Raw genomic sequence first — 23004 nt, forward strand, 5'->3', positions numbered from 1 at the left:
TTCGACCCCTAGCCTGGGAACTTCTATATGCTTCAGGTGCAGCCCTAAAAAGCAAAAAAAAAAAAAAAAAAAAAAAAAAAAAAAAGCCAGCAATGTCTATACCCTTAAGGATGGCTATCCTAAAGGAAAAAACCCAACTCTCCTATGTCTCTCCTTTACTCTCATACTACTACACCACCAACACTTCTTTTTTTTTTTTTTTTTTTTTTGGTCTTTTTAGCTATTTCTTGGGCCGCTCCTGCGGCATATGGAGGCTCCCAGGCTAGGGGTCGAATCGGAGCTGTAGCCACCGGCCTACGCCAGAGCCACAGCAACTCAGAATCCGAGCCGTGTCTGCAACCTACACCACAGCTCAGGGCAATGCCAGATCATTAACCCACTGAGCAAGGGCAGGGACCGAACCCACAACCTCATGGATCCTAGTCGGATTCGTTAACCACTGCGCCACGACAGAAACTCCACCACCACCAACACCTCTAACCGCAGGTGTGGGCATGGGGGTGGGAGACTTTACACGTCACCAAGCAGTACTGTGATATCAGCTGGGTATTCTACAATTTAACTCACCTTTAATATCTACCTGGAGAGAGCATCAAATCAAAGAGGTTAAGGGTTCAGTCTCATTAGACTGTCTCCACTCCAACCTCAGATGCCAATCTCAAGTCCAGGTTGTTACCAGTGCTTCTGACCAGTTGGGGAGGTTCCTGTGAACCCCTCCTCAGGTTCGATTAATTTGCTGGACCAGCTCACAGAACTCAAGAAAACTGTTTGCTTACGTATCCCAGTTTATTACAAAAAGATATGATAAGGGACCCAGATGGAAGATATGTAGAGCCAGGTCCAGGGGAAGAGGCACGGAGCTCCCTGGTGTGCCCACTCTCCCAGCACTTCCATGTGTTCAGCAACCCAGAAGCACTCTGAACCCAGTACTCTGGGGATTTTTATGGCGACTTCATCACATAAGCATGATCTATCTATTTCCAGCCTCTTTCCCTCTGGAGAATGGGTGATGGGGTGGGGTGGAGAATTCCAAGCTTCTAATCATAGCTTCATCTCTCTGGTGACCAAGTGGACTCCCATCCAGGAGCCCACCAAGCATCAGGACATTAGAACAAAAAAATGTTTCTATTACTAGGAAATTTCAAGGGATTTAGCAAATAACAAGTGTTGGTGAGGATGTGGAGAAATCTGAACCCTCATGCACTGCTGATGGACATGTAACTGTGTAAAACACTACGGGGGTTCCTCAAAAATTAAATAGAATTACTATATGATCCAGCAATCCCACTTCAAGGTATATTCCCAAAAGCACTGAAAGCAGGATCTAACAAGCATTTGTATACCCATGTTAAGAGTGACATTAGGAGTTCCCGTCGTGGAGCAGTGGTTAACGAATCCGACTAGGAACCATGAGGTTTCGGGTTCAATCCCTGCCCTCGCTCAGTGGGTTAAGGACCCAGCGTTGCCGTGAGCTGTGGTGTAGGTCACAGATGCAGCTCGGATCCCATGTTGCTGTGGCTCTGGCGTAGGCCGGTGGCTACAGCTCCGATTAGACCCCGAGCCTGGGAACCCCCATATGCCGAGGGAGCAGCCCTAGAAAAGACCAAAAAAAAAAAAAGTGACATTATTCACAACAGCTGAATAATATAATTATGGGGGTTATGGATCCAGTGTTGCCATGAGCTGAGCTATAGGCCGCAGACTCAGCTAGGATCTGGTGTTGTTGTGGCTGTGGTGTAGGCTGGCAGCTACAGCTCCTATCTGACCCCTAGCCTGGGAACTTCCATATGCCACAGATACAGCCCTAAAAATTAAAAAAAAAAAAAAAAAAAGGTTTGCATGGTACATTTCATGTTATGTATATTTTAACACAATACAAAAATTTGGGTCAAAATCTGCAGAAAACAAAACCAAGCAGTAATGTCTGACTGTTCCATAATGCCCCATCTACCACATAATCTATTCACTCAAACTCTAAACCCAAATCCAACAAAGAGGCAAACATACATTCACCCCTTCAAACACAGAAATATAGGCTCTTGAGGCCATAGAGGGATCTTAGAAGTTTCTAATTTCTCTCCTATTCATTAAAATACAAGTGGTGGAATATGTGAGGAAAAACTTGTATCTCAGGTTTAAAAACCACTTTACACTGTTTTAGTAAAAGTACACACACCTGTGCACTTAACATCATATGTGTATTTTTATGGCATAACTGGCAACATTTCCCTCAGAAACTGGGGGAAAAAAAATAGAGCTTGGAACACTAGCACATCATCTTAATTAAGACAAAAACAACTTTAAAAAATATTTTTAAGATATTCTTGCATTGATGAAGTTTCTTTTGCTTAAGAAAAAAGAAGGAGGGAGGAGTTCCCTTCGTGGCAGTGTTTAACGAACCTGAGTAGAATCCATGAGGTTGCTGGTTTGATCCTTGGCCTCGTTCATTAGGTTAAGGATCCGGCATTATCGTGGTGTAGGTGACAGACCTGGCTCAGATCTGGCAGTGCTGTGGCTGTGGTGTAGGCCGGCAGCTGTAGCTCCTATTCAACCCCTAGCCTAGAAACTTTCATATGCTGTGGGTAGGGCCCTAAAAAGCAAAAAGAAAAAAAGAAGGGGGAGGGAATACCCCCACAGACTACATTCCTCGCATTAGTGTACAAAGCTACATACCTAAAGTCTTTGTTTTAAAAAGACGTTTGAGAAATGGTTTTCTAGAAGAGATGCTGCAGCCCTAAACATTCTTTAGGACATTCCACCAGACCATTCTTCCAAATGGCCTTCAGTGAAAATTTTCACTAACATTTATTTTAAAAAGTCAGATTTTCCAGTTACATAGATTTTTAAAGTTCATTTTAGCCACCTGCTATTTCTTCATCTTATCAGTCAGCAATCTCTGAAGAAATGTCCTGCCCACCAATGCTAAAAAAACTGTTCAGGATTATGGGAGGGAGGAGTCTGATTTACCAACTCAGAACATAAGTATGTTAAGTGAAAAGAGCATTTAAACGTGAAGTACCTCTAGTGCATGAACACCTTTCTCTTGATTCCCTTTTCCCTCTTAAGAATAACCTATGTACTGGCCTGCATTGCATTTTCTGACACCGTTAGGTTTCCCTCTTACAGTGTCTACCACAACAATTCTGTCTTATTAGCCATTTACGTTGCTAGGAAAACAACTTCTCCCATGGCTTATAATGAGCTGATTCTTATCACTTCCTGTCTCACGCTATTATCTCTTCAAAAATGAAAATAAATGTCCCGAAGTTGTGTATCACACTGCCTCACGCCTTACAACTTCAAAGGAGGTCAAGTCTCTTTCTTGTATTTCCCTTCAACTCTTACGGTCTTCATATCTCAACAAGATCGGGAGAAATGCTCTATTTTTTTGTTTCACACCAAACAGTATCTATCATACCTCCTGAGGTATGACTGAGGGAGGAGGCTGCCAGATACTTATGGTAATGCCAAATTCTAGTACAACAGTTACACTTCCTGCTATGGGGAACAGACTACTTTTGAAAAAAATGATTTCCTTAATATCTGAGAGAGCTCTTTATAAGTGTTAAAGTCAATTGCAAATTTCATACCCTCCTTTCCACCAACACTGATCTTGCATCTTTTTAACCACCTCGTCTTTAAAAACCATTTCAACAAAATAACTGTCAGTCCAGAGAAGTGGAAAGTTGGTAATGATTGCCTTGAAGTCAGAACTTTTCAAAATATTTCAGAACAGCTTGGATTTCGTTGGTGATTCAGCCTTGGTTAATTAACAGAAAGATTCATCACAAGTCGCCATCAGGCTAAACAATCCCCTTGCGTGACGGCGCTCTTGCTCAAAGGGTCAAAAAGGACCACCTGGTCCCCAGGATGGGCTCTCACCTCGGGCCAAGATCATAATGCTTTTGAGGCACTGGCCCGGGTTCAAGGGCAGATTGGTGGTTGAACGTCCTGCTTGTAGAAGAGGGTAGTTACGTGGTAGGAGAAGACAGGGTGTGTTTCCGCCCGGTACCACCTCCTAACTTTCTCTGCCTCCCAAGGACCCTAAACGAGGTTTTCCCTTGAGGGCTTCATGGCTCTAGGAGGAAGCAACTACCTGAAGGGCATAGAAGGGAGTCTTGGGAGAAAAAAATCTACAGCCCACGAGTGGATCCTCCCGGTGTCGGAGAAAGCACTCCCTGCTTCTCCTGGGGGACGGCCCCACTTCTGGCGGGATTGGGTAGAGGAAGCAGAGCCCAAACCTCCCTAGGGCGGAGAGGAAGACCTCAGGCGCTGAGAGATAGGAGAGCCCCTGCGCCGCCCTTGAGCCTTCCGGCCCGGGGCAGGCCCGGTCAGTGCCAGGACACGGCCGCTAGCACACCTGAGCAGCGCCCGCTCCCGCTGAGGGTCACCGCGACCTCGCCCGGCCGGGGCACCTCTCCGCACGGGGCAGCTCGCGGTGTCCCCACCCACCGCCCCCGGCCCGGCCGCCTGGTCCCACGTACCTGGCCGGCAGCGGCTGCGGCGGCAGCGGCGCTGCTCCTCACGTACCCGTTCCGCACCTCCCCGTTCGCCACGCAGCCGTTCGCCCGCACCGGGCGACGGCAGCAGCCTTCGGGACCCGACCGCATCATCCCAGCAGCACCAAGCGCGAGGCAGGATCTGTACGCGGCGGGCAAAGCAGCGGCGGCTCCAAGTCCCGCTCCGCACCCCTCCCACCACCCCGAAACCGGAAATGGCTGCACGCCGCAGCCAATTCCCTGCCGGGCCGTCACGGGGGGGCGGGGCCCGTTCCCTCCCAGGCTGCGACTCGCCCTAGACCGAGCCCGGGAGCGGGAGACTGGGCGGGGAGCGCGGGAGGGTGGTGAGCCTGAGGACTGCTGGCCAATCGAGGAGGCGGAGGCGGACCCCGGATTCCTGTCTGGCCAATCACCGGCGAGAATAAAGCGGCTGGCAGGTGTCGAGGGTGTGTTCCATAGGGGCCCTTCAACCTGACATCCCCGCTGAGCCCGAGTGTTTAGAGCAGGTTCCCTCTTCTTCAGGGCAGGTCAGTGCCAGGACACGGCCCTCTCTGCCCTTGCCTCCGGGGAAGTTCTCGGGTTTGAATCCCAGCCTGAGACAGGGCTTTTTTATTTAATTTGCGAATTCTGTGTTTTTATAGAATGCACTTTTTGATATTCCCTCACCATTCTTCAGTAACCGCTGTACATTAATACATTTTTTAAGTAATAACTCAAATGTCTCTTTGCCCTTCGCATCTGTCCCTATCAGGGTTTCTGTACAATTTCCTTAAAAGAACACTTCCTTGAAAGTCAAGAAACTGGCCTTATTCCAGCTCTGCCAGTAACCGGAAGCTAAACCTTGAGTATTTAACCACTTTGGGAGCCAAATCCTTTAAAATGGAGTTAATACTTCCTGCTTCATAGACATTGCAAGAATTATATTAATAAGGCATTGTGCATCTGTCACATATGTGGCCCATACCAGAAGCATAATATATATATTATATTATATTATATATATATTATTCTATATATAACTATATTTAGTTATATTTATATATTTATATATTTATATTTAGTTATTAAAAAATAAGGAAATGGATCTACATTATAGCAAGCAAACTTTTGGTTACCCATAAAGAATTTAGTGTCACATTTAAGAATATGGAATAAGAGTCAGTCTGGATTTGAATCCTGGCTTGTGCCACTTACTAGCTAAGTGACCTCTATTTGTCTTCATCTGTTCAATGGAGATAATGGTAATTGTCCTGAGGATTTAATGAGTTAATACATGCTGTGTATTTTGTACGGGACCTAGCAATTAGTAAACATTTCTAAGTGTTAATTATTATTAATTGCTCAATGGACCCTTTCGCCTGCATTCCTCCCCCACCCCCTAGGAGCTTTAGAAAGGGGGTTGACAAGTTATCAGTTTTTATGATTCAGTTGCTGAACAACCTAACAGCAGGTAGGCAGAGCAGACATCCTCTTTGAATCGACAAACACCATGATCTCAAAGAATGCAATTTTGAGATAGACCTAGGATGCTAAAAAGAAGCATATGGTTTGCCTCTCACATACAATAAGAGAAGATGAACATATATAAACAACAATAAAAGGCTGACCCAAGCGGGATTGACTAGGTAGCAAGAGTTCTGATGAGGAAGGCTGGCACTGACAAATTGATTTAATTGGGGCTTAGATGGTGGGCTGAATGAACTTGGAGACATCTTGGGAGGAAGGTGTAGAATGAGCTTGACCTTGAAGGATGAGCATGATTTGGAGAGCTGGAAAGTAGAAGGAAGGGGCAGGTGTCCCTGAGAGAGGGACCCTTCAGAAGCTCAGGTACAGAGGCTAGGAAGAGCAGCTTTGGACTAGAGAGCAGGAGTTAAGGAGCCCAGCTGGATTAAGGAATCCTGATAGCTAATCCCTCCCTCCAGAGGGTAGGACATCAGGGTCCTTGTCTTGTTCTGCCACTTACTCATGTATAGTTTTGTACAGTCATGTAATATCAGCCTTGGTTTCCTCACCCTTCTTATGAAGTTAATACCTGTACTACTTACCTCACAAGGCTTTTGTGAGCACCAATGATATAATACACAAATGATCTGATGATCTTGCACACCATTGCTAGATTACAAAAGGGATGCCTCAGAAGGCAGTGGGAAACACCCCAGGCTCCTTGTAAACAGGAAAACAGCTCCTTCCAGGGGCACGAGCGGCCTTATCATCATTTTACTGAGTTCATATGCAAAGTTCTGTGCTTGGCACCAGCATCACAACTATTCTCTTCGTTCAAGATTGCTCAAATCTCCTTGGCTGTGAGACCTTTCTTGAACTCCAGCCTCCCCACAAAATTAGTCACTTTCTTCTTTGTGAACTTTATACACACCTTTGTAAGCATATGACACATGGCTTTGGGATTCTTTATTTTTGAGAAGGAGGTTACACAATATTAGAAGCAAGAGCTCTGTAGTCAGACAGGATTGGAGACCCATCTCTAGCACTTAGAAGCCTTGGGACTTTGGCAAAGCTGCCTAACCTCTCTATGACTCAGTTCCTTCATCTGTAAATTTGCACATATCTTATAGAATTGTTGTAAGAATTAAATAAGGAAAGCAGGAGTTCCCATTGTGGCTCAGCGGCAACAAAGCCAACTAGAATCCGTGAGGATGAGGGTTCGCGCAACAAAGCCAACTAGAATCCGTGAGGATGAGGGTTCGATCCTTGGCCTCACTCAGTGGGTTAAGGATCTGGCGTTGCTGTGAACTGTGGTATAGCTCACAGATGCAGCTCAGTTCTGGCTTTACTGTGGCTGTGGTGTAGGCCCGCAGCTGCAGCTTCAATTCAACCCATAGCCTGGGAACTTCCATATGATGCAGGTGTGACCCTAAAAAAGAAAAGGAAAAAAAGGGAGGGGGAAGACATTTAGTATCAGGACCTACTGCATGATTCAATAAATGCTAGTGATGATTAGTTGAATAAATGAACTATTTGTTAAATAAATGAATGATTGAATACATTTATACCCAAACTAGACAAAGAGCAACCTCCTCGAATTCAGGGCATTGTCTAATTATCTTTGTGTTCTCAGAACCTACCATGGTGCCTTGCCCATGGTAAGTGCCCGATAAATGTTTGATGAATGAATGAATGGATAAAATATCTAGCCCTGCCTCCAAGGAGCCTTCTATTACATGGAGATTGTAAATTAAAGTTGTTTTAATTGCAGATAAGCCAATATAGACAATTCTAATATAGAAAACTTAATTAAGAAAGGTTATATCTACTGGAACTCTCCTCAAAACAGGTAAATGTTGAGACCCAGAAAAAAATCCCAAACCTCAGCAACAGAAAATTATAGACCTTCCGCCTAGCACCAACTCACTTCTGAAGCTTAGCTTTCGGCAACCTACAACTTTCACATTCCCTAAGTCAAGCTTATAAACTCCCAGGAAACAGAAATCTGATGGACCCAGCTTAAGGTGAGATATCTAATGCATCATGATAAATCAATGATGGCCAAAGCCCAAGGTCAAACACTGGAGATGAGAAATCAGGCACAGAGAAGGAGGGTTTATTGCAAAGAAGGAAGGAACAATCCTACAAGGAAGGGGAATGAACGGAACAACTAAATTGCTTGAAATTAGTGTCAAAGGAGGAGGCTTCCGGTATAGGATTTTAAAAAGGGCCATGCAGGACTGAAGCCTAGAAAGAGAAATAAGGTGAGAGAAACTAGGCTATGCAGTTGAAGGAGCAGCCAGCTTGCATTGTCACATAGTGGTTTTGGTTACATGCAGTGCACATGAATGCTGCCTGACTGGTACAGACAGGAATTCTTTGGAAGGTTATTAGCAGCCTAGAGACCTGGCTGAAGGCTGGGGGTGGGGGGGTACAGGGTGCAGCCTTGAAAAAAGTCAGGAGCCAGGGGAGTACCAGAGGGCTAGGCAACAAGGATCTTAGCAAAGGTTTGTGACAAAAACTGTCTAGTGAGTACACCACCGCCAAAATAAATGACTTCTAACCAGCCCTTCCGTCCTTGAGTCGCTTGCCCAAGAGTTAGTCCAGAGAGAATTTGATTGGCTGTGTTTAAGTGACATTGATCCATGGAGGTGGATGGCAAACAAAAAAAAAAGGATGCAGTATCTTCACCTTTTATGGTGGGAGGTGCTTACTAGGATTCACCCTCCCCAAAAGAGGACACAAAATGAAATTTTCCCAAAAGGAAGCTAGGGACCTCAGAGAAAAGGGGAACAAACATCGGGCAAGCAAAAATGATCAGTGTCCACAATAAAAGTTAAGATGGCAATAGAATCATAAGGTACAAAGGGGCTTCCAAGGCAATCTGCTTTGGTACAAAACCCAGGACTGGACAACTCAGAGCTAAGTTGATCTGATCCTGACTCTGAGAGCATCCTTTGGTCTTCCCTTTCTAAACCTCTCATGATTCATTCAATCAGTTAACTCTTTGGACAATCCCTCAACAATTTTTTTTTTTCCTGGGCATCATATTAGGTACTGCAATTACAGTGATAAGCAGATAAAGAAGCATGGTCTCTACTCTTGTGGAGCTTATAGTCTTGATCTATAAGAAGTGGTTCTGCTATTTCTCTTTTTATTACACCTAATCTAATACAATGAATTTAGGAGTTACTTCTTCTCAGAGTTTCTGGCCCTATCTTTGCTGGAAAATCTTGGATAACATTTCTGGATCATTTTCAGTGACAATGTTTGCACTCACAAAACTGAGTTGGCCCTGGGACAACAGTTTAGAATTGCATTGTTGTGAGGCCTGTGCTGCTTTTAAAGGAAGGATTACAAAAGCGAAGCTTTAAGAGGAATAATGGTTCCTGATTGGTTCAGGGTGCCTGCCGAGCATCCAGTAGCGTGGTTTTAGTCTGTGTCTAACAAGGCATTTACACTCAGAGCTTGGAGATGTGGTAGATGAGCACTCTAAGAAGGCAGAGAGAGCCTGTCTCTCAGTGGTAGAACTCTGCCTTGTGTTTGCTCTGCCCTACTCAACCACCACACCTCACTGCCACCTTGCACTTCCTAGAGGCACACACCCTGATTGCTGCAATCATCTGAGGCTCTGCTTCAGGAAGTGGACTTTTGCTTCAGGCTCCAGGAAGGCGGAGAAGGGGTGGTGCTGCAGATAAAAATTATGATGATAGTGGTGGCATTGGTGAAGACAAGGCATTGCAAGTTTTGAAACTGAATTCAAGTTGGATTAAGCACAGAGAAGTTGTGGCTTACGTAACCACAAAGACTACAGGTAGATCTGACCGACCCGGCAAATCAGGAATCTGTCTCCATACTTGGCTCAGCGTCGCTCTGAGTTGGCTTCGTTCCCAGATAGGTATAGGTCACAAAGGCCAGCTGTGGTGGATGCTGGCAGCTGCAGCTCTGATTCGATTCCTGACGCAGAAAAATTCATATGTCACAGGCATGGCTATAAAAAGATAGACAGATGAATGAATGAATAAAATGGCCTTTTGGGGCTCTTCCCCCATCTTCAGTGTTTCTTAACATTTCCTCACATTATTTTCCTATCTTGTAATACCCGCCCCCCGCAAACCAATTCTGGTGCCTGTTGCCTTGGAGAGCCATTTTAACCTGTATTTAGAAGAGTGTTATTCTAGAGTTCTTCTGTGGCACAGAGGGTTAAAGATCTGGCCTTGTCACTGCAACGACTTGGGTTGCTGCTGTAGCGTGGGTTCTATCCCTGGCCCAGGAACATCCATGTGCTGTGGGCACAGCCAAAACATAAATAAATAAATAAAAATAGATTTTAAAAAATAGGAGAGTTGGAGTTCCCATTGTGGTACAGCAGAAATAAATTCAACTAGGAACCATGAGGTTGTGGGTTCGATCCCTGGCCTCACTCAGTGGGTTAAGGATCCTGCGTTGCTGTGACCTGTGGTGTAGGTCGAAGACTAGGCTTGGATCTAGCGTTGCTGTGGCTGTGGTGTAGGCCGGCAGCTGTAGCTCTGATTTGATCCCTAGCCTGAGAACCTCCATATGCTTCAGGTGTGGCTCTTAAAAAAAAAAAAAAGCAAAAGTTTATGCTCACGGGTTACCTCCAAAGCCACAGAACAAGTTCTCTCAATAAAAATTCTGAAAAGCACAGGAATTAGATAGGCCAGGGGGATGCAACAGAGTCACTCAAGCAGTTGACAGGGAAAAAACACTTTCTTGTATGTGCTTTAAGACCCTGACACTCTAACATTTCAAAATATAGTATACTTCTGTTTTATATCAATAACAACTTTGATATAAAACAAACTTGTGGAGTTCCCATCATGGCGCAGCGGAAACAAATCCAACTAGGAACCATGAGGTTTCGGGTTCGATCCGTGGCCTTGCTCAGTAGGTTAAGGATCCGGCATTGCTGTGAGCTGTGGTGTAGGTTGCAGATGCGGCTCCGGTCCCACGTTGCTGTGGCTCTGGCGTAGGCTGGAGGCTACAGCTCCGAATATGCCGGGTCATATTTGTTTCCACAGAGCCACGAGGGGAACTCCTCACCTTCCATTTCAGTCCATACTGGCCCTTCCCCATGCTGACCGTCCCATACTAACTTGCCAGTCTGTGGCTCCCATTTAAACTGGTTGCTTCTCCATCATCTCTTCTACTCTTCCTTCACTGGTTAAGTGTCACATATTTAGAGTTGAGTTACCTGTTGCCCAGGGTGTGCCACAGTGATTGCCTCAGGGACAGAAGCAGGAGCTTAGTTGATTCAGTCATGATAAGGCTGGAGATTTGGGTTCAGTGGTTGGAGGAAGGAAACCTATCTGTTCTGGAAAGTGGGCTGTATGAACATGAAGCTTACCATTCCTGCAGCCATTTGGCTACCATTAGGAAAACCACAAGGAAAGTAAGGATGACGCCAATATTAGGAAACGAGCAAAGTCAAAGTGGATCAAAGACTTAAAGGTAAGAACTAAACACTGTAAAATCCTTAGAAGAAAATAATAGTGTAAATCTTCATGACTGTGGATTAGGCAATGGTTTTATTTTTATTTTATTTTTTGGCCATGACTGTGGCACATGGAAGTTCCCAGGCTAGGGACTGAATCCACATGACAGCTGTAACGAGAGCCACAGAAGTGATATCACCAGATCCTTAACCCACTGAACCACAAAGGAAATCCAACGCAATGGTTTTAGCTTGACACCAAAAGCACAAGCAGTCAAAGAAAAAAATAGAAAGAATTTCATCAAAATTAGGAACTTCTATTCTTCAAAGGACACCATTAAGACTGGGAAAAGACAACCTACAGAATGGGAGAACATATTTACAAATCATGTATCTGATAAGAGACCTGAGGAGTTCCCATGGTGGTTCAGTGGTTAAGAACTCAACCTTGGGAGTTCCCGTCGTGGCGCAGTGGCTAGCAAATCCGACTAGGAACCATGAGGTTGCGGGTTCGGTCCCTGCCCTTGCTCAGTGGGTTAACAATCCTGCGTTGCCGTGAGCTGTGGTGTAGGTCGCAGACGCGGCTCGGATCCCACGTTGCTGTGGCTCTGGTGTAGGCCGGTGGCTACAGCTCCAATTTGACCCCTAGCCTGGGAACGTCCATATGCCGAGGGAGCAGCCCTAGAAATAGCAAAAAGACAAAAATAAATAAATAAATAAATAAATAAATTAATTAAATTAAAAAAAAAAAGGGAGTTCCCGTCGTGGTGCAGTGGTTAACGAATCCAACTAGGAACCATGAGGTTGCGGGTTCGATCCCTGCCCTTGCTCAGTGGGTTAACGATCCTGCGTTGCCGTGAGCTGTGGTGTAGGTTGCAGACGCGGCTCGGATCCTGTGGTGCTGTGGCTCTGGCGTAGGCCGGTGGCTACAGCTCCAATTCAACCCCTAGCCTGGGAACCTCCATATGCCGTGGGAGCGGCCCAAGAACCAAGAGATAGCAACAGTAACAACAACAACAAAAAAAAGACAAAAGACAAAAAAAAAAAAAAAAAAAGAACTCAACCTTGACTCCGTGAGGATGCCGGTTGGATCTCTGGCCTCGCTTAGTGGGTTGAGGATCCAGCATTGACAGAAGCTGTGGTGTAGGTCCCAGATGAAACTTGGGTCTGCTGTTGCAGTGGCTGTGGTGTAGGCCTGCAGTTGCAGCTCTGATTTGACCCCTAGCCCAGGAACTTCCACATGCTGCAGGTGCAGCCATAAAAAGGAAAAAAAAGAGAAAAGAAAAGAAAAAGACAGAGTTCCCATTGTGGCTTAGCAGTAACAAACCTGACTGGTATCCATGAGGACTTGGGTTCAATCCCTGGCCTCACTCAGTGAGTCAGGGATCCAGCATTGCCATGAGCTGTGGTGTAGATCACAGACGAGGCTTGGATATGGTGTTGCTGTGGCTGTGGTGTAGGCCAGTAGCTTCAGCTTTGTTTCTTTTTTTTTTTTTTTTTTTTGTCTTTTTGTCTTTTGTCTTTTTGTTGTTGTTGTTGTTGCTATTTCTTGGGCCGCTCCCTCGGCATATGGAGGTTCCCAGGCCTGGGATTGAATCGGGATTGAATCGGAGCTGTAGCCACCGGCCTACGCCAGAGCCACAGCACCACGGGATCCGAGCCGCGTCTGCAACCAACACCACAGCTCACGGCAACGCCGGATCGTTAACCCACTGAGCAAGGGCAGGGACCGAACCCGCAACCTCATGGTTCCTAGTCGGATTCGTTAACCACTGTGCCACGACGGGAACTCCCAGCTTTGTTTCTACATCAAGTCTCAGAACTTCCATATATAGCAAGGGTGGCCTTAAAAAAGACAAAAACAGAAAGAAGAAAAAGCAAAAGAGGCTTGTATCCAGAGTATGTAGAGAAGACTTCCAATTTAATAATTAAAAGACAAGTAACCTGGTTTTTTTTTGTTTTGTTTTTTAGGGCCACACCCTAAAAAGAAATTCACATGGCATATGGAAGTTCCCTGGCTAGGGGTCAAATCAGAGCGGCAGCTGCTGGCCTACAGCCATAGCCACAGCAACGCCAGATCTGAGCAGTGTCTGCAACCTACACCACAGCTCACAGCAACATGGGATCCTTAACCCACTGAGCAAGGCCAGGGATTGAAACTGCATCCTTATGGATACTAGTCAGATTCGTTTCCCCTGAGCCATGGCAGGAATTCTATAACCTGATTTTTAAATGGGCAAAGGATTTGAATATGTATTTCTCCCAAGAAGTAAGGCAAATGTCTAATAAGTAAATGGAAACACACTCAACATCATTAGTCATTTGGGAAATGTAAACCAAAACCACAACTGCATAACCACTAGGATAGCTAAAACTAAAAACCAGCCAATAGCAAATGTTAATAAGGATGTGGAGGACTTGAAACCCTCATATTTCATTGGTGGGAATGTAAAATGTTCAGCAGCTTTATAAAACTTTTAGGTAGGTCCTCAAAATGTTAAACATAGGGTTATCGGAGTTCCTGTTGTGGCTCAGCAGCAACAAACCAGACTATTATCCACGAGGACATGGGTTCGATCTCTGGCCCTGCTCGGTGGGTTAAGGATCCAGCATAGCTGTGAGCTGTAATGTAGGTCACAGAAGTGGCTCAGATCCTGTGTTGCTGTGGCTGTGGCTGTGGCCGGTGGCTATAGCTCCAATTCGACCCCTCGCCTGGGAACTTCCATATGCCATAGGTAAGGGCCCAAAAAGAAAAAAAAGAAAGAAAAGAAAAGAAACATAGGGTTAGCATATGACCCTCAAGTGTGCTCCTAGATATTTAACCAGGAAAAATGAAAACATATGAACACAAAAACTTGTATACAAGTTCTCATAGCAGCATCATCATTCATAATATTCAATCCAAAATGTAGAAACAACTCAAAATGTACATCAACTGATGAATGGATAAACAAAGGGTCATATATCCACACAATGGACATTATTTAGCAATAAAAATGAGTGAAAGGAGTTCTCTTACGGCACAACACACTAAGGATCTGGTACTGTCACTGAAGTGGCTTGGTTTGCTGCTGTGGCGCAGGTTCAATCCCTGGTCCAGGAAGTTCCACGTGAGGCAGGTTTGGCCAAAAATAAATAAATGGGAGTTCCCGTCGTGGCGCAGTGGTTAACGAATCTGACTAGGAACCATGAGGTTGCGGGTTCGGTCCCTGCTCAGTGGGTTAACGATCCAGTGTTGCCATGAGCTGTGGTGTAGGTTGCAGACGTGGTGGCTTGGATCCCGTGTTGCTGTGGCTCTGGTGTAGGCCGGTGGCTACAGCTACGATTCAACCCCTAGCCTGGGAACCTCCATATGCCGTGGGAGCGGCCCAAAGAAATAGCAAAAAGACAAAAAATAAGTAAATAAATAAATAAATGGATAAATTAATAAATAAGCAAGCCAAAAGAAAATATTACACAACAACAACAAAAGGATTACTGATACTTGCTACAATATGTATGAAACTAGAAAACGTTATGCTGAGGAAAAGAAGCCAGACCAAAAAACTACACTTGGGCCCAGAACGATCGAATGAAAGACAGAAAATAAATTAGTGGTTGCCTTGGGCTGGGGTGAGGTGGGGTGTGAATTGCACAGGGCCCTGCGCTTCTTTGAAGGTCATGCCATCGCCATCTTGAAATGCTTAGAAATTTTCATTTTGTACTGGGTCCCACAAATCATGTAGCTGACAAAAATACCACCTGACAACATGTCACATTTAGTATTGTCATAAGGGATCTGTGGCTCTCCTGTGAGTGCCAACTTCTCCTCCCCAGTCTAGACCTTGGACAGCCCACCTAAGAGAAAGTTTGAGTCTGCAACAGGTATGTGTGTTGCCATCTCCCACTGGTCCTGGAGCGAGAAGGAAAGAGCCCAGATCCTCTGAGCCAGGTCCGTCCATCGATCATCCCCACCCAGAGGAGAACATATCCCACACCATCCAGGTACCCCACTCCACCTCCCTGGGAGTGGGGAGCAGTGAGGGGTGGGGCAGGAGGTAAATCAGAGAAATGTGGAAAGAAGTGTTCTCTTTTTACAGGAATCTTAGTTCAGATTCTTTTGGTTACAAGTAACAGATACAGTTAAATTAACTTAAATGAGACAGGCTGTTTGAGGAAGGTGTAGCAGACACTGTTTTATATGAACTTCGACTTCCCCTGCCCCTCCTCCCTGCTTATGTTCAGGTACTGGGAGGAAATTCCTTAATTTCAGAGAAGCAGATGTCCTGCCAACCCCATGAATTATAACTAGCCTAAGTTAATCTCCCCTTGGCCACCCACTTTTCCAGCCTCCCTTGCAGGTAGAGTAAATATTTACTCTGTTCTAGCCAATATAATACAAGAGGAAGTCTTCTGGGGAGCCTCTGAAAAGGAGGTATCTCTCCTTTCTTTTTGTCTTTTTAGGGCCGCACCCACGGCATATGGAGGTTCCCAGGCTAGGGGTCGAATCGGAGCTGTAGCCGCTGGCCTACACCACAGCCACAGCCATGCTAGATCCGAGCTGTGTCTGTGACCTACACCACAGCTCACAGCAATGCTGGACCCTTAACCCACTGAGCGAAGCCAGGGATTGAACCTGCGTCCTCATGGATGCTAGTCAGATCTGCTTCCGCTGTGCCATGATGGGAACTCCATATTTCTCTTTATTAACAAAAATTGAACCCCTTCCTATCTCTTCTCTTCTTTCTTACTTGATGCAATGATGTAAAAACATGATATCTGGAGCCATGGCAGCAATATTGAGACCATGAGGCAACAACAAGCACAAGAATGGGAAGTCAAGGTGCTGAGTGGCATAGCCAAAATGTGGAAGGAGCCTAGGTCCTTAATGACATAGCTGAGCTGGACACCCACTGATGGTGCCTCTTCCAGATTTTTTAAAGGAAAAAATATGTTCTAATGATTCAAGGAACTATCATTTAGGTGTCTGTTACTTGTCGTCAAATACCTCCCATTTCACACAGACGTACATACTATCCATTGTGAATCTTAAGGAACCCAAAGATAGCTGCTCTCAAAGGTCAGGAAGCAGGAAGCAGAGACCTGTCACACCCTTAGCGAGTTTCTCTTCCAGACTCATCTCTGCTTCTCTCTGAGAATTTGTGCCCTTTCTTATCTACAGACCAGTTTTCACTAATTCAATATTCACATGGAAAAGTCCTCCCGGTCTGCATTTCTTTTTTTTTTTTTTTTTTTTTTTTTTTGGTCTTTTTAGGGCCACACCCGAGGCATATGGAGGTTCCCAGGCTAGGGGTTGAATCGGAGCTGCAGCCGCCGACCTACACCACAGCCACAGCTACGTCAAATCCAAGCCATGTCTGAGACCTACACCATAGCTCACGGCAACACCAGATCCTTAACCTACTGAGTAGAGCCAGGGATCTAACACCTGTATCCTCATGGATGCTAGTTAGATTCATTTCTGCTGAGCCAGGATGGGAACTCCTGGTCTGCATTTCAATCTCAAATTCAAAGTCTAGAAGAGAAAATAGGTTTGACCCAGTTGTTAGTCCTGTATGTCCCTGGCCTAGTTAACTCAGGGGAGGCAAAGTCAGGTGCTCAAACTCAAACATGGCTGCCAGGGGCCCACCCAGAAGTGAGGTGTGTGCGTGAAATTCTCAGAGAAAGGAGAGGCAGGGGCTAAAAGACACCCCTAATTATCTTCCTATTGGGTGAGGAAGAAAGGAAAGGAGATATATCAGGTGAAGTACATTGGGAAGGGGCCAGTCAGCCTGAGAGGGATGAACAGATTCTAGCAGTGAGTGAAAAGCTAAGAGAGGTAAAAGCTCTCCCAGAAAGTTGCTGGAAATTCCTCAAAAAAGGTCAAAATTCTATCTCAGAAGGATTTTTCTTGGAGTTCCCAGTTGTGGCTCTGTGGTAACGAACCTGACTAGTATCTATGAGGACGTGGGTTCCATCCCTGCCCTCACTCAGTGGGTTAAGGATCAGGCTTTTCCGTGTGCTGCAGTGTAGGCTGCAGCGCAGCTCAATCCCACATTGCTGTGGCTGTGGCTGTAGCTCTGATTCAACCCCTGGCCTGGGAATTTCCATATGCCCTGGGTGTGGCCCTATTTAAAAACAACAACAACAACAACAAACTTGGAGTTCCCAGTTGTGGCACATGCGAAATGAACCTGACTAGTACCCATGAGGATGTAGGTTCGACCCCTGGCCTTGCTCAGTGGGTTAAGGATCTGGCATTGCGCTGAGCTGTGGTGTAGGTCGCAGACGCGCTTGGATCTTGAGTAGCTGTGGCTGTGGCGTAGGTCAGCAGTTATAGCTTCAATTGGACCCTTAGCCTGGGAACTTCCATTTGCTGAAGGTGCAGTCCTACAAAGCAAACAAAAAAAGAAAAAGAAAACAGAAAGAAAGAAATACTAATGAAAGGAAGGACTGAAGTTCCTTGGTAGTCTAGTGGTTAAGGATTCGGCTGTCACTGCAGCAGCTTGGATCACTGATATGGCACATATTCCATCCCTGGCTCAGGAACTATGCTGCAGGGCAAGACCAAAACCAAACCAAAAAGGACTGGCCCTAAAGGGAAGGGAAAAAAAAAAAAAAAGGTGTCAGTGAGAAAACAGAGGGTAGGATTAGACGGCCCTCAAACCTCAGCCCCATCCCACTCAAAAGAGTGAGAGGCCCGTCTGGAGGTTATTTTAGGCTTCAGTCCCACAGAGATCGTGTATTTGTGTGCGTTCCCTAGCAATCACCCGCAGCACCATTTCTCTTGAAAAGGTTACTGAAACGGATTGGGGCCCGCCTGAATACTGTTTCCCCACAGAGATGAGAACACTGCGTGGAGGCCAGGACGCAGGGATCTGCTGGAGGCTGCGAGCCGGGCCGCGAGCCGGGCCGCGAGCAATTCCGAGAAGGGGGAGGGCGTGCGAGGCAGACGGGTGTGACTTCCGAGCTCCTTCCCCTCTCCCTCCGCGCGCCCGGGAGGGCCGGGACGGAAAGGATGTCCCAGGGCCGGCGCCAGCCTGGGAAGCTGAAGCGTGTGTTTGCAGAAAGCACCGGAAGGAGGTGTGGGCTGGAGTGACAGCTGGACAATTCTGGGAACCCAGACACTGGGGTGGATCTCCGTCCTACTCTCCCTTCTCCCTTCCCCGCTGTGTCCCTCCCTCTTTCTCTGCGTTCCTACACTGTCCATTCCTACACTGCCCCCTCCCCGCCACGCCCCACGCCTTTCCCTGGCTTCTTTCATGCTCCACCCTCTGGGAGGGATCAAGTCTGTTCCGTTCATTTAAAAGCATCCAGTGTGTGCTCTGAACTTGGGAGGAGCTCCATAAATATTTCTTGAATGAGTGAATGGAACTTTATGCCTAGAACAAATATATAAACAAATACACTTATCACCTAATAAGGGAGTACTCGGAGAAAAGTAAACTTTTACACCATTTTGGCTCTATTTTTTGAAATATTGGGTTTGCTTTGTGCTGATAGAGTGGACAGGAATTCCCGTTGTGCCTCAATGATAGCGAATCCTACTAGTTAGTATCCGTGAGGATGCAGGTTCGATTCCCTGGCCTTGCTCAGTGGGTTAAGGATCTGGCATTGCCCTGAGCTGGGCCGTGAGCAGCTTGGATCTGGTGTTGCTGTGGCTATGGTGTAGGCCGGCAGCTATAACTCTGACTGGACCCCTATAGCCTGAGAACCTCCATATGCTGCAGGTGCAGCCCTAAAAAGACAAAAACAAAACAAAATAAAAACAAACAGAGAAACTCCTGGAGCCCAGATGGATGTGAACTAAAATTATTGTAATCATTTCATAACTTAAGTATGTCAAATCATTACGCTGTATGCCTTAAACTTATACAGTGTTATATGTCACTTACATTTCAGTGAAACTGAAAAATAATTTAATGAAAAAACTGAGGCCCAGAGAGGCTAAGTAACTTGCCCAGTATCACACAGCAAAGGAAAGAAAGAGCCATAACTGAAAAAGCACAGGGGGAGTTCCCTCATGGCTTAGCAGGTTAAGGATCTGGCATTGTCACTGCAGTGGCTCAGATCACTGCTGTGGCATGTGTTCAGTCTCTGGTCTGGGAACTTCTGCTGTAAAAGCCAAGAGAAAACTATAGCCTGCAGGCCAAATTCTTCCTGCTGCCTGTTTTGCTACAGCCCGAGAGCTAAGAATATTTTTTACATTTTAGGTGGATTAAAAATCAGAAGAATAGTATTTTGTGACAGGTGACAATTATATGAAATTCAAATGTTATTGTCTATAAATACAGTTGGATTGGTACGTAGCCATGTCCACTCATTACTGCTGCTTTCCCAATTTTACTGCGAACTGAGTAGTTAGCATGCAAACTCTAAGTGGCCTGCAAACAAACACTAACATTTACTCTCTGACCCTTTACAGAAAAAGTTTACTGCCTCCAGGTCTGGGATTCTCAGCAGTTGTTTAGGTTTTTGAAGGCTTCAGAAGGCCTTAGATGCTGGGGTCTGGCTGGGGTGTGTGAGGGGTGAGTGGTGAGGGGAGAGAGCACTGCAGATATTGGGGTCCTTTGGTTAAAGGCCCAGAAACCAAGCTCAAGTTCAGGGCCAGCTGTAGGCAGTACAGAAGGAAAGGCAGGCCTCACCTAAGATGTTCTGCGGTAGTCAGGAAATCAGGGCCAACTTGACTTTCTGAGACTCTCCCACAATGCGTTCTGGGCCCTGATTATGAGAAGGGGATTATAAACAAGTTTCTGGGATGCTGCACAAGAGGCTCCCAGTGCTGTTAGGAGACCGACTACACCCCGCAAATTATCGGAACACTCGAGTAATTATGCCTGACAATGGCAGCTTCTCACCAGGCCCTCTCCTTCCTCCTATTCGATTAACACTTACTGAACATTTCCTCTGGGTCAGACACTGGGCTAAGTACCCTTCAAGCATTACATCAAGGGTACTGGGCTAAGTACCCTTCAAGCATTACATCCCCTGTGGGCTAGACATTAGCATTTTTACCCTCATTTTGCAGATGAGGACACTGAGGTTTAGTGAGACTAATATTACACTTTGGAGACTGAACAAGGAAGGGGGTTGGGTCAGGATTCAAACTCAGCCTAGCTTTATGGTGTCTTTCTCAAGCAGCACACTGTATTGTCGGCCGTGCGAGCTGGGTATACCTCAGGCCACGCAATGTCCTTGAGAATGAAAGAGTGAATCATTCAGGGTCTGATCAGGAAAAGGGTAAACCACTGCAAGCCCTCCAAACAGAGGGAGCTGAATGCAGAGTATTGGTGATAGAAAAGCTGAGAAGCTGGAAGGAGCCCAGAAATGAACAATGTCAGGTGGCTACCTGCACTCCTTAGCTCAAAGGGTGTCTTCACCTGTTCAAGCTGCCAAAACAAAATAATACCATGGACTGGGTGGCTTATACAACAGAATTTATGTCTCACAGTTCTGGAGGCTGGGAAGTCCAAGATCAAGGTGCCGGCAAAGTAGGTTTCATCCTGAGGCCTCTTCTCTAGGCAGCTGCCATCTCACTATGTTGTGCAGGAGGAGAGACAGAGAGAGGGAGAGGGAGAGGAGGGAGGGAGAGGAAGAGAGAGAGGGAGGGGGAGGGGGAGGGGATGGGGAGGGATCAAGCTCTCTGATGTCTCTTTTTATAAGGATCAGGACTCCATCCTGATAATCACGTTTAACCTTAATCACCTCTGAAGAAGACCGATCTCCACATCCAGTCGTGTTGAGGGATGGGGCTTCAACATAAGAATTAGGGGGGACACCAACCTTCAGCCTATAAGGAAGGGTCAAGAAAGGAGCCGGTGTTACGGAGCCCAGGGATGGGGTCTTTCTTGTTTTTGTTTTTATTTTTGCCTGTAAGGGCTGCACCTGTGGCATATGGAATTTCCCAGGCTAGGAGTCGAATCAGAGCTTCAGCTACCCGACTACGCCACAGCCACAGCAATGCGGGATCCTAGTGCAACTGGGAACTACACCACAGCTCACGGCAATACTGGATCCTTAACCCACAGAGCAAGGCCAGGGATGGAACCCAATCCTCATGGATACTAGTTGAGTTCGTTGCTGCTGAGCCACAATGGGAACTCCAGGGTCAATTGTTTTATGTCAGAACTGTGGAGGGCCTGCCCAGTAGGAGCTAGAGGCACAGAAAAGATGCAGCAGCAGCTAGAGATGCTGTCAAGGCAATGAGAAAAGGGGGAAGTACTCTGACCTTTCCCTTTCTTCCGCCTCCTAATTTCCTGTCTTCCATTGGCTAGGCTCAGCATGAAGCTACTGACTCTGGAAGTACAGTCTGCAAAAGTCAGTCCTGCTTTGACACAGAGTGATGGAAGAGGGAAATAAATCTGGGGCTTGCACTGGCCCAAAGTCCTTCATAGAAATTCTTCTGCTCTGGAGTTCCCATTGTGGCTCAGCAGTAAGGAACCCTACTAGTAACCATGAGGATTTGGGTTCAATCTTTGGCCTTGCTCAGTGGGTTAATTATCTGGTGTTGCCTTGAGCTCTGGTGTAGGTCACAGATGCCGCTCAGATCCCATGTTGCTGTGACTGTGGTATAGGCTGGCAGCTGCAGCTCCAGTTCCTTAACCCTCTGAGTGTGCCTAGGGATTGAACCTGCAACCTCATGGAGGCTAGGCAGATTCGTTTCCACTGAGCCACGAGGGGAACTCCTAGAAATCATTTTGATAAACTGAAAAAAACTGAAAAGTTTACAATGTATTGTGCTAACAGAGGCATCAGAGTAGTTTTGCTTTGTTGGCTCATCTTGGTCAGGATAGGTCAGTTTCTGCTGCCATAACAAACGACCCCAACATTTCAGTGTCATGTAACAAAGGTTTATTTCTCACTCAGGCTCTGTGTTCAGCAGGGAGCAGGCTGTGCTCTGTGTTACCTTCACCCCCAGGGCCTGGCTGTCCTTACTGTGGTCCATAGAAGAGAGATCCACAATGACCAACTGCTGGCTCTTAGAGCTGTGGCTCCGAGGTGAACATCTTATTTCCACGGACATTTTATTGGCCCAAACTAATCACATGGTCAAGCATGATGTCAACAAGGCAAGGAAATATAATCTTATCCAAGGGAGAAGCAGTGAACAGTCTAAAACAACAGTGTAGTCTACCTGTAGCAAGATACTACAGAAACTAGATTAATAGAAAAATTGTTAAAAACAATAAAAGCTCACCTGGCAATCTCAAGGATTCTAATTAAATGAATCCCCAAGCTTAAAATTAAAATGGGAAGGTTTGTTTCAAAGGTGAACCACAAGGCACTAAGCTTATACTTATCATAAATATAAAACTCAGGAACTAGGAACCATGAGGTTGCAGGTTTGATCTCTGGCCTTGCTCAGTGGGTTAAGGGTCCGGCGTTGCCGTGAGCTGTGGTGTAGGTTGCAGAAGTGGCTTGGATCCTGCGTTGCTGTGGCTGTGGTGTAGGCTGGCGGCTATAGCTCCGATTTGACCCATAGCCTGGGAACCTCCATATGCCACGAGAGTGGCCCTAGAAATGGCAAAAAGACAAAAATAAATAAATAAATAAAAGAAATAAAAATAAATATAAAACCCAGATAAGAACCACCCATCTTAGAACAAACAGTAAACTCTCTGTATTATA

At 46.0% G+C, this 23004-nt stretch overlaps 1 protein-coding gene across 1 annotated transcript in view; it reads right to left on the minus strand.

Annotated features, from left to right (window-relative positions):
• The window catches only part of SPTLC2 (serine palmitoyltransferase long chain base subunit 2), a 93614-nt gene extending 88899 nt beyond the window's left edge, over positions 1 to 4715 (minus strand). The window contains exon 1 of the mRNA XM_021099554.1: positions 4485 to 4715. Within this exon, the coding sequence (XP_020955213.1) occupies positions 4485 to 4613 (129 nt within the window). The 5' untranslated portion in view covers positions 4614 to 4715. The remainder of the gene's footprint in view (positions 1 to 4484) is intronic.

This window comes from Sus scrofa, chromosome 7 (genome assembly GCF_000003025.6).
Source record: "Sus scrofa isolate TJ Tabasco breed Duroc chromosome 7, Sscrofa11.1, whole genome shotgun sequence".
In the NCBI taxonomy this organism is placed as follows: domain Eukaryota; kingdom Metazoa; phylum Chordata; class Mammalia; order Artiodactyla; family Suidae; genus Sus; species Sus scrofa.